We start from the raw sequence: 12,484 nt of genomic DNA, 5'->3' as shown, positions 1-12,484 counted from the left end.
TCCTCGTAATGTTTTCCCACGTTTTTACTTTGAAATTTTGATAAATTACACGACAAATGGCCCAACAGGACCCACGGGCGAAGGCGGCAATAGCGGGACTCGCGACTCACGTTCCAGCTCATTGCGTCCTGGCCAAGGACAACATTGTAGCGTGGGAGAGAGAGTACAGAGAGGGGAGCAAGATACTTGCTACAGTTGAAGTAACTTAGGGCTACACTTTGATGTAGAATTCATGCCTCGAATGTACTCTTTTTATTTATCAGAAAACAAATTAAAATCTAGTTTTTGTTGTAACAAATTAAATAATTACCAAATTTTATTTATGCAAAAAAAACTTAGTAGATTTTCGAATTTTTTTTATTTTTTATATCTATTATGGTTGTTTATTGCGCTCAGGATAAGTTGAAGAAATTCGAAAGTGCTTTAATAATTTTTCAAAACATAAAACAAATATATGATCTAAAAAAAAAAGATTAGATTCGTTGGTTGTAACTTTTTTATAAAATATAAATATAAATAAGTGTACTTTATCCTAACAACAACAATCTTAAAAACAATTAAATTATATAAACGTGTATAGAATTTTTTATACTGACTATTGAAAACATGTTATCTAATCGAATCTTTCGATCCGTTCTGAATCGTGACTATTAACTTTTAAAATTTGAAATATTTAATAAATTCAGAAGCAAGTTGATATTTATCAAAAGAGATTTTCATAATCAAATAATTTAAAAATTTTTTATAAGAACAACGTAAATAAAGCTAGTATAGTAAAAAATAAGAAAAAAAATATAGAAAAGTATACTTGACACTTTTTATTTACAAACACTTTAATTAATGCAATTTAATATATATTCTTAGCGATATATAACCTCGAAATGATAGCCAAAAGTCAACTTGATGTATTATCTAGGCAAATGACATGAGAGTCAATTACTAGAGTCTGGGCAAATAGTAGAAACATGGCAAGCAAACAGCAACAAAGAGCTGCAAATGAAACAATATGAAAACAACATCAACAACATTTACAGAAAGAGGCAACAACAGCAACAACAACAACAACGAAAACAACAAGAACAACAACAAATCAGCTGCGCAAGCGCACAGATCAAAAGACAAAATGCCGACAGTTCAGATGGGATGGGCTCTGGGTTCCGAGTCCAGCTCGGAGTTTAAGACTAAAAATGGCAAAAAAGGCCCAGACGAAACAAAAAATTAAAAGCTAAAACAAGCTGAAAATTCAAATTTATTTACACTTTGACGCATTTAAAACAAAGAGAGCAAAAAAAAAAAAAAACAGAAAAAATAACGAAAAAAGGAATAACAAAACAAAACAAAAAAAAAAGAAACGAAATGTAGACAAATAAATGAGACGATGCCAAAGCCAACAACAATACGCATAACGATGTGAAAATTAAATGAGAGACAGAGACACAGAGAGAGAGAGAGAGAGGGAGTGAGAGAGAAATAAAAATAGTTAACAGGGCGTCGCTTGACTGATAAAAATCAAGCGAGCAACTTTTGCACTGAATTTACGAGAACCCGCAGCCCAAATTGCATTAGCTTTTTTTTATTTTTTGTCTCTACGAAATGAGAATTTTCCCACGTTGTCCAGCACACAAACTGAAATTACAACAACTACAACTACAACTCCAAGTTGAATCGCTCAGGTGCACGGCAACAACTGACAACGACAAATTATAACATTTCTTAAATGACGACTCTACAAATTGTGCAGGACTTGGTCAGAATAAGGTTCGAATGCCAATGCAGGTCCTTTTGGTGGTTGTTTTCACTGATAGTTATCAAGTGTGCTCGTTGTTGAGAACCACCCCTGATAATATGCTGCACTTGCTCCAGAGCTGAGGGTGCTGCACCCTCTACGCATTTCCCTTAGCTTATTTGTTGCATTTCCCTCATAGCGATACTCAATTGCCGCATTTCTATATAATTTTGTTATTTGTCTGCGGAGTGACAAGTGTCGGCATTTCAATATTCCTGTTTTGGTTTTCGCTTTCAGTTCCCAAGGGTGTTGGGTCACCAGCTAAGGGTAGATTTCAGCAGCAAGGTCATTTATGCTTGCAATATGAGAAATATATTAGCTAGACTTCAACTATAATCAGACAGAAAAATCAAATTATATACCTAAGATTTACCTTTAACTCATAGAAAATAATTTAGTTTAATTTGCATTGAGATTAGTACTCAAAATATATTATTTTTATCAGAGAGAGAGAGAAAAATGCACTTGTAGATACAATTGTATCTTTTAAACAAGTTTTCAGCTCTAAGCGCAAAATTTGTAAACTAACAACGATTTAATAAATTTGTTTTAAAAAATTACACATTTGTATTAATTTATAAAATACATTTGAATCCTTAGATCTTGTTCCAACTTATAGAGAAATAATTTCGCAAAATTCTCAAGATTTCACTAATATCGAGCAGAGTTTACGTATTTATAGAGTCTTTAGTATCCCTAAGATATGCTTTTAATTCTTAGTGAATAATACTGGAACATTTAATTTAATATGCTATAAAAAAATAAAAAATTTGTGTCTCTTAGCAACCAACATATTTTAAATTAATTTCTTGAACAGTGTTACTCTTAAATACATTTGTATCTAAAGACTTACTCGAAAGAATTTCACATTAATCTCACAGATATATTTACGCACTCATAGCTACACTTGTATCTTTAAGATTCACTTTCAACTGCAGTGCATAATTCGATTTGCAAAACGCTGAAAAAAAATACCACAAAATTCACACAATTCAATTAGCTGGCGGCAAGAAAATGAAAATTGCGTTAATGAAAATTGTAAATGCCGCAAAAAGGCAAATAAACAAAAAGTGCATTTGCATTTGTGCAAAAAGCCCAAAAAGGGGGGGCTGATGAAAACTGTAACAGCGGAAATATGCAAGGAAATTGCAAAGACTGAATGATGAGCACAAATTTCAATTGGGCGGAGAGTTAGACTATCTAGCGGATATTTTAGCAGACGAAACTTCAGTTTCTTTTGGGGGAGAATCGCAGCGGAAATTGCGGCTGATAAAAAGAAGAAGAAAATGGGAAAAGCTCGAAGAAAATTGCCAAAAATTTGACAGAAACTTTGAAAAGCTGTGCAGTTAACAACACTGCATAGTGAAAATTTTGTAGACTGAGGAAACTCAATTTTATTGAAGCATGTTTTTTGTTTTTAAATTAATTTGTGTGCTTTTTACATAAAATTCGCATTAATAATGTAATTGCGGCTGATAAAAAGAAGAAGAAAATGGGAAAAGCTCGAAGAAAATTGTCAAAAATTTGACTAAAACTTTGAAAATCTGTGTAGTTAACAACACTGCATAGTGAAAATTTTGTAGACTGAGAAAACTCAATTTTATTGAAGCATGTTTTTTTTTATTAATTTTTAATTTTAATTAATTAATTAATTGCGGCTGATAAAAAAAGGAAATGGGAATAATCTGTAAGAAAATTGCTTAAAATTTGACTGAAACTTTGCAGTTTACAACACTGCAAAATAAAAGTTTTTTGACATACAAAACTTAATTTAATTTGTTAAAAACAAAAATAAAAACTGAAGCAAGTTTTCTTTATTAAATTAATTTGTGTGCTTTTGACATGAAATTCGCATTAATAATGTAATTATTGGCACACACACACACAGTTTCATACTCACACACACACACACACGCACACACACAAACATGGAAAGGAGCAACGGCAGAAAAAAAAGCGCAGCCTCACATCCGGTCAACATTTTGTCGCCGTTGCCGTCTCTTTCATGTGAACTCTTTTGAGGCAGCAACGGCAGCAAATAAAAAAAAAACAGATAAATTAAAAAAAAAAGAGGTAAACCAAATTACACAAAGCTCTGGCAGATACACACATATAGCTACAGATACAGATACATTTGTAGCAACAGAGATAGAGCTATGATGGAGTTTGAAGTTGGAAGTCCGAAGTCTAGGCAGATTGTCCGTTTGTTTAGCTAAACGCGAATCTAAAACAAGTTACAGTTCATTCATTTCCATTCATTCATTTCATTCATTCACTTATTCAATCGAGACTGCGAACCGGCTTTTTCGATGCCCCATTCATCGACTCGATAGACTGAAAGATTGAAAGCGGATGTTCGCGTATAGTTCTTCACCCTCCTCCTCCTCCTCCTTCCCACCCCTCAAGCTACCCCCCTCTCAGTCGGCAGTCTCTAGTATGCCGTCTCAATCTTGAGACAACGATTTCCCCCCCTACATAATTTGATTTTATTTATTTGTTCGTTTGCCAGAGTTAATAATTATAAATTGGCGTACAAAACTTGGCCAACAACAAATCGGGCCACATCTGTGTGTGTCCAAACAGATGGAGCTTATTGATGTGTGTGTGTGTGCGTGTGTGTGTGTGTGTGCTTGTTTGTGTTTGTCTATTTCTCCATTTTGTCGTTTGTCTTTTTTTTTGTTTGCCTAATTCTTAATGATGCATAAAGAGTTGTTGTTGTCGCTGTTGTTGTTGTTGTTGCTGTTGCTTGGCAAATAAAGTTTTGAAAGTTGATTGCAAATTAATTGCCAACCAGACTTCATGCACGATTTTCATACGTTTTTGCAATACCAAATTTTAATAGTTATTAAAATTAAATATTTTTAAATAAATTCAGAAAAAATTGCAAACTTTTCAGATAAGTTTTTCACATAATAAACGCTTATTGTCGAAAGTTGCAAGACTTAGTTGATTAAAAATGCGAATTTGAGAATCCAAAAAAAAAATCTTGTTGGAAAAAAACAGCTTAAAATACAACAGTTTTGACCAAAAATCTAAAAAATATATAATAAATAAATTTAGCCTAAACTAAATATTTTGAAAGATTTTTCAGTATATAACAGAAAATTGACAGGAAAAAAATAGAACTCAAAAATTACTTACAAAAAAATAAAAGAACCTAAAAATTATCATTAAAATTTCTTTCCAAAATTGATAGCAAATTTTTTTTTAAAGCAAATTTACGATGTGAGCACCATTTGATCTGTTTTATAAATTAAAATGATTTATATTGTAGTGCTATTCGTAGTCATTTTATTTCAAAGAACCTTTAAAGAACTCTGAACAGAGTTTAGGGCAGTTCACAGCAAATACAAATACAAATACGAATACGAATGCCAGTATATTTGCGAATGGTTTTATCTATTCATCTAAATGCAGCTAGACTCGTAACTTGTAGTTACATATGAACCTCTAAACTATGAATGTATTCGTATATTCGTATTCACGATCCAATGCAATTCGTCTCTCTGCGTTTCGTTCATTGCCTTTAACACTGTTGTTGTTGTTGTTGTTGCTGTGTTCTCGTTGTTGTTGTTGTTGCTATTAGCGGCTTTCGCATTATACAATTTAATGTTTAATTTTTTTTCCCCCGAGTCGAACAACAACAACAAGAACAACAACAACAAAAGGTTCAACTCACAGTTGCCGTTGCCGTTGATGTTGTTCTTTTGAATGTTCTTTGTTTTAAATTAACTCGACCGTAACGCTTTTCTATGGCGTAAATTTACATCTACGTACGTAACGAAATAAAACGAGCACAACAAAAACAAAAACAAAACCTACAAAAAAAAGAACAACTGAACAAAAAAAAAGCAGTTCAAGTCCCAACATCGAGGAGACGTCGACAGCAACAATGGCTATACGAAAAATATTCGAATCTACTCGTACCTAAAACCCATTTGAATTTTACCTATGCAATCTAGAGGGGAAGACGGTTCAGGTGGGGGCGAGAACTATAGTATAGAATGGGTAGATCCAATGCCATCTCGCTATAGTGTTGCCGTTGGCGCGCGTCAGATTCAACTGAATATGGTAATAAATTAAGCGAAATCCACAGCAACAATGTATTTTCTGTGTGCTGAGAAAACGCAGAAAGAAAGTTGATCGAATATTTGATACCCTGGCTGAGCCCTGTATTTGGTTTAGTACGATTTTAAGCAAATATGATCAAGATGTACAAAAAATATTACAAAATACACAACTATGTCTTCAATGTCTTCTTAAATTTGATCAAAAATATATTTTTAAATTTAACATTATTTTGTTTCAAGTTTCATTAAAGATGGCTTTAAATTTTAAAGCTTAAAACTAAGAGACCATAGAAACAGACAAATAATCATCTGATATAGTTTTAACTTCTTTTTTTTTATAAAATCTTGATTTTTATAAGTTATATGTAAAATCTTTCTCTTATTCTAAAATTTTTTTAAAAAAGGAATAATTATCATTATAAATGTGGTATACAAAATTTAAGTAAAAAAAGCCCTTATTAAAAATATATTAACATATTTTGTGACAAAATAATACTACCCTTGACACAGAGTAGTAAAAATTGAGAGAACAGTGGCAGAAAGGGAAACCACAGCGAGAAGTTGCAACCTCCCCCGATATAAAACGAGAAGAGCTTAAATTCTAGGTTTTGAGGCTTTTGAACCATGCTAAAATACAGAAAGATACAAAAAAAATACCATTAAACCGAACCGTTGACTTGAATTTTCACAGCTCTGCGCGTTCCCCTAGCAACAAAAACACCACCAATAGTATTAGCACCAACAACAATAACAACTGTTGATCAACGAAGCGCGCAGGCGCGTAGTACAAATCCAATTCCAACTCCTATTTTTAAACTGCGAGTCCAACTTGAAGTCCAAGTCGACTATGTTAATTAGCTGGCAATGGTGATTTCTGGCTTGAAGGCCTTTCGGCCAGGTTCTAACCATTGTTGCTCCGCAAATGATTAATATGCTGCTCTCAGAGTAGAGCCGAAGTGGACGCATTAAATTCCGCTAAATGCTTTAATAATATGCCTTGCCTCATTTTAATTCGAACTCTTCGTACACTTTTTCTCAGTTCGCCCAGTTAATTTAACTTCTCCACCTCCTACTTCACGACTTGGCGCAAAAACAATGGCGTTAAAATTAAAAATGAAATTTAATTTTATGACCTTAACAAATTTGCAATCAACATAATTTTCTTTTTTTGTATTTTTTTTTTTTAGTCATAGTCGTTGATGTTATGACTTGAAAGCTTTATGTACTGTAACTTGTAAGTTCCATGTTGGCCATGGTGCGTGGAGAGACCACCTAGAGAATGTCTCTCTCTCACTCACTCCCTTTCTCTATCTCTGTTCTGCTCTGCTGCCACATAATTTGTGGGAGGTGCAAAAGTGTCTTGCGTTAATGGTTGAATTTAGCGTAATTAATATTGGGTGGATGAGACCCTAAACTATTCATTTTCAGACTGCGTGCCTTAGATAGTATGCTTATATTTAAAATGAATAATATTATAGACCACAATATTTATTTCTTAGTGAATGCTGTTCTGTTTACTGAATTAATTGCAATCAGTTTAACAAAAAATGTTAAAATGTGTAGTCGTTAAAAAGTGAAAACTTGAGATTTACAAAAAAAATCAAAACTGAGATCCAGAGGTCACCGATATTTTCAGCGAAATTATATTAAATTTGAATGCAGAATGAATTAAGAGGCTGAATCATGATCAAAATGACATTTTGTTTGAAAATCGGTTCAGTTTTGTCAAAGTTATAACAGCTTAAAATAACTCAAATTCTTGACCATGACACTTTACTAGTCAAAATTTTTGTTCAATTTAGCTTGATTTTTTAAAGAAATTTTAAACGTCTCAAAATCAAATTTACATTGTTGTTTTAGACTAATTGCGATATAAGGAGTCGTTTAAAAGTAAAAAGTTTAGAATTAAAATTTTCAAATTTCAATATTTCCAAGGGGGGACCCTTAGCATCGAAACCGGTTTCCAGAGGGAAAATAATTTTTTTAACGAAATTAATAAAATTTTAATGCAGAATGAATTTGGAGGTCAAACCATGAACAAAATGGCATTTCACTTGGAATTCGGTTCAGTTTTGACAAAGTTATGAATGTTTGAAGTTGGTCGAACCTTAAACTTAACAACTTTACAAGTCAAAATTTTTGTTCAATTTATCATGTTTTTTTACAAAAAAATGAAAGGTCTCAGAATCAAGTTTAAAGTGTTGTTTCATATTAATTACGATATAAGGAGTTGATTAAAAGTGAAAACTTAAGATTTAAAATTTCTAATTTTCAAAATATCAAAGGGGGGACCCTTAGCATTGAAATCAAAATCAAGACTTGGAGGTAAAACATTTCTAGAAATTTCAGTTTTCATTTTGAATTTTAATTGATAGAAATATCGATTTTAATAGAATACACTTGTATTTCTGATTATTTATGAATTCATAATCAATAAATTCGATAGTATTTTACACTTTGCTATTAATTCATAGTTTCTGATTTAAAAGTAACATTTCTTCTTCTGTTTTATCAGCGCACACTTCTACTCCAAATCACACACAGATACTGACACACACACACATACAAAATTACCTTAAGATATTCAGTGTGATCTGTCACAAGCCGCAGAATTCCGTTGTCGCTTTCAAAATCAACAAACTGTAACTAAACTAAAACGCTTGGCACACACACTCAAGTGTCCACAAATGTCACAAAAAAAAAATGAAAGAAAAATGCGAGTACTCGCATACACTTATGAATACGAGTACTTGTATCTAGTATATTCGCAGTATTCATTCAAGACACGATGTGAGTGTGACACGCAATGTGACGATCAACGGCGTTAGTTCTGACTCTGACCCCGAGGCGTTGTAGAGTTGAAGGTGGAGCGGTGGAGAGGGGAGAGAGCGGGGAGGTGCGTCTGCATGTGCAGTCAAATGTATCTACAAGTCAAATATGCATTAAATGTGTCATTTTGTGAGCCAACAACGAGGCAGAACACACAACTTGCAATGGCCAAGCTGATCTGAAAAGCGAGTGGAGAACTCACCAAAACTGACTGTATGTCCGTCCGTCTGTCTGTCTGTCTGTCCGTCTGTTAGTCTGTCTGTCTGACGGGTCTCTCAGGTCTCTGTCTGATCGGTTGGTTGACTGGGCTGAGGTTATATGCCGACATCAGCATGATGTTGCTCATGTTGTTGATGATGAACATGAATCAACAACGGCAACACAATGGCAACTCTTCAAGCTTGGACAAACATTTCACGCATCAGGCATTTTATTGTGTAGAAATATAAAAAAATAAATATAAAAAACAACAACAACGTATAAACTAAACCAAAAACAAAAAAAATAATACAAACAAAACTATAATAAAACCAAAAAAATAAAGCAGAACTGAAAATAGAACAAATTTTTTGCAAATCTTCAAAACTCATTTGCTTAGTTGCTGAAAGATGGCTTTCTTCTGCTTATGAAATCTAAAAGAGATCTTTAATTAAGTCCGAAATAAAGCGAATTTAAATCTGAGCATATTTCAAGTCGCATCATCGCTTTGCAGCTGAGGAAAACAATGAGAATTCAGCATTAATAAAAAACAATTTTGCGTGCAAATATCTAAGATACACTAGCCTAGATGCGCTTTCAACCAAAACACTCAAAAGACCCTGGCTGTCCACACACACACACACACAGATACACACACACACATACAAAGACAGAGAGGCAATCATATGTGAGGTATCTGTGAGTTATTGTATCTGTGCGGCATGTATAAAAACGATGAGTAAGCGTTAGCTGCGAAAATTGATTGAATGTGTGCAAGAAAAAAGGAAGCTAGTTGGCAAGACTTTCAAAGACCCTGCACTTATGCTATAAAATTTAAAACAAATTAAAAAAGAACATTAAAATCGTATTTAAATAAAAAAAGAAATTGCAGTGCCGAAAATTGCTTATACAGTTGGTCAAGAAAGTGTTACGTCAAAATACAGATTTACATAACTGTTTAATTACTTTTCAAAATAGTTCATTTTGATAACAATAATTTTTTCTGTTTTTTTTATTTGTTCTAAGAATAATTAAATAAGAAATACAAAAAAATTCTTTCTTTTGTCATAAGGAAACTTAAGAACTAAAATTCTTTTGCAAAAAATCGATAAATATAGTAGGTAATTCGATTTTTCCGATGCTATTTTTTCAAGTGGAATTTTTGTTAAATCTATGCACAGTTTGAATTAATATGTCTACTTCCATCTGTCTGTCTCCGTCCAAAAACTTTATATACCCTTTTGCAGTTTTCAAATACACGTTTTAGAAAATATACAAAAAAATTAAAATAATCAAAATGAAAGTGAAGAAACGAAGCAGAACCTATGCCCTATGCCACATAACACCTAAAACTAATGCATTTCAGAATAAAAACCTCATTGTAAATCATTCGACGCACCCGAACTATGGATTATAAATTTGTATCTATGCTTGAGTTTGAGTTTAGATACATATGCGATATATTCTCTCGTATATGTTACACTCGGTAACGATGACGAAACTCCTCACAGCATTTTGAACACTTTTTGCGCTTCGTTGACTTCGTTGTAGGTGTTCGTTATTTGTTTGGTTGTCGATGCAGGGACTGTGGCTCAAATTAAAAGCAAACTTCACAAAAGAATACACACAAAATACACCAAAAAGGCCGTAAAAATAAATTCAAGTTGGTAGCCGGGCGTTCATGACACTGTTTCTTGGATTTTTTGTTTTTTTTTTTCTTCTATTTTGCAAGCCATAAACTCAATTTTAATGAGCACAATTAATCATAATTTGTTTTAGTTTTGATGAACGTTGTTTAAAAGCCACTTAATGGCCTGTAAACAATGCACAGTCGAAGAGTCGAACACCTGGATCAAATAAATATTAAGACGAGAGTTCATTTACATAATTACCACTGCACTTAAGAACTTAATATTGAAGCTAGAGAGACCCTAGAGTTAAGTGTCAAGAAGTCACGCACTTTTTCTGCGATCTGTTAAATAATCCAATATCTACTTTTAGTTCAACAATTTTCACACATGCTCAAAAAGCTTCATAAATTCATGTATGCAAATGCAAAGACTGAGAATGAGAGAAATAGGGAGAGGGAGAGGAGAACATCAATAATATGTAAATGCGGCAAATTAATGACTGACAAAAAGACAATCGAAACGAATTAAGCAAACAACCTACAAAACCAGCAGGAGGGATAAAGAAGCAGCCACAAAATACACCGCACGATGACAAACCAAGTTCCATATACACATCATTTGTATGCGGGCAGTTGGACAACGTGGAGGAGGATGGCGGAATAAGGGACAAGGGGATCAGAGACGAACCACGAGATGACAAAATACAAGGCACAAAAAAACCGGGCAAAGGCAAAAGTTACTGACAACAGGGGCCATGTCCATTTAGAAATTATTGAATCAAATTAAAGACGTTGTCTTCGACAAAAAAAAGAGACAGCTGAGAGTGAGAAAGATAGAGAGTAGAGACTAAAAGAACCATTTAAAGTCTACACTCTGACGACGATTTATGATTAAGAATTAATGTAAATTTTAGTTTGGATTTGCTTGTTATTGCTGCTGTTCACTCTTCAAAAATTCTTACTTAAAGAAAGTTGATTGGTTGTGTGACAAGGTTTGTTTAATTTTTGGGGTTTCTCGTTAAATATTATACAATAAGGGAAGTTAAAGATTTGGTATTCATCTATTCATATTTTGACAAGTCAAGGATTTTTAATAAATTCTTGTGGAAAATCGACAACTCATTGATTCTGCATCACATTTGGAAAATTTAATTTTTTCTTTAACACTGTCCATAGTTTTCATACTTTCCTCATAACGCGATTTCAAAAACTTCAAACTTGCATAACTTTGTCAAAACTGAACCGATTTCCCTGCGGAATGTCAATTAATTCATTATTTGGTCTCTATTTTCATTCTGCATCAAAATTTTATATGCTTAAAAAATTTAATATTTTTCGATCACTGTCCATTTTTATTAACTATTTCCATACCTTACCCTTGTCACTTTTTCAAAAACTTCAAATTTGCATAACTTTGTCAAAACTCAACCGATTTTCTTGCGGAATGTCAATTTTATCATTATTTGGTCTCTATTTTCATTCTGCATCAAAATTTTATATGCTTAAAAAATTTAATATTTTTCGATCACTGTCCATTTTTATTATATCATTTCCATACCATACCCTTGTCACTTTTTCAAAAACTTCAAATTTGCATATTTTTGTCAAAACTTAACCGATTTTCTTGCGGAATGTCAATTTTATCATTATTTGGTCTCTATTTTCATTCTGCATCAAAATTTTATATGCTTAAAAAATTTAATATTTTTCGATCACTGTCCATTTTTATCATATTATTTCCATACCATACCCTTGTCACTTTTTCAAAAACTTCAAACTTGCATAACTTTGTCAAAACTCAACCGATTTTCTTGCGGAATGTCAATTTTATCATTATTTGGTCCCTATTTTGACTCTGCATCAAAATTTTATATGCTTAAAAAATTTAATATTTTTCGATCACTGTCCATTTTTATCATACTATTTCCATACCTTACCCTTGTCACTTTTTCAAAAACTTCAAATTTGCAT

The 12,484-nt window shown here is 32.7% G+C and overlaps 1 protein-coding gene across 2 annotated transcripts in view; it reads right to left on the bottom strand.

Moving 5' to 3' along the window:
• Positions 1-4,455: 4,455 nt before the first annotated feature.
• LOC117792768 (ETS-like protein pointed) overlaps positions 4,456-12,484 on the bottom strand; it is a 57,444-nt gene continuing 49,415 nt past the window's right edge. The window contains exons 7-8 of one of the 2 annotated variants that reach the window (XM_034633020.1): positions 9,465-9,468; positions 4,456-4,531 (exon numbers count right to left, since the gene is read on the bottom strand). In XM_034633020.1, coding sequence (XP_034488911.1) covers positions 4,471-4,531; positions 9,465-9,468 — 65 coding nt within the window. In that variant the 3' untranslated portion in view covers positions 4,456-4,470. Of the gene's footprint in view, positions 4,533-9,464; positions 9,469-12,484 lie in introns of both variants that reach the window. The other variant, XM_034633021.1, reaches the window with a different exon arrangement.

Source organism: Drosophila innubila (genome assembly GCF_004354385.1).
Source record: "Drosophila innubila isolate TH190305 chromosome 3R unlocalized genomic scaffold, UK_Dinn_1.0 2_E_3R, whole genome shotgun sequence".
Lineage (NCBI taxonomy): Eukaryota > Metazoa > Arthropoda > Insecta > Diptera > Drosophilidae > Drosophila > Drosophila innubila.
The sequence above is the reverse complement of the archived record's forward strand: the minus strand, read 5'-3'. Positions and strand labels throughout refer to the sequence as shown.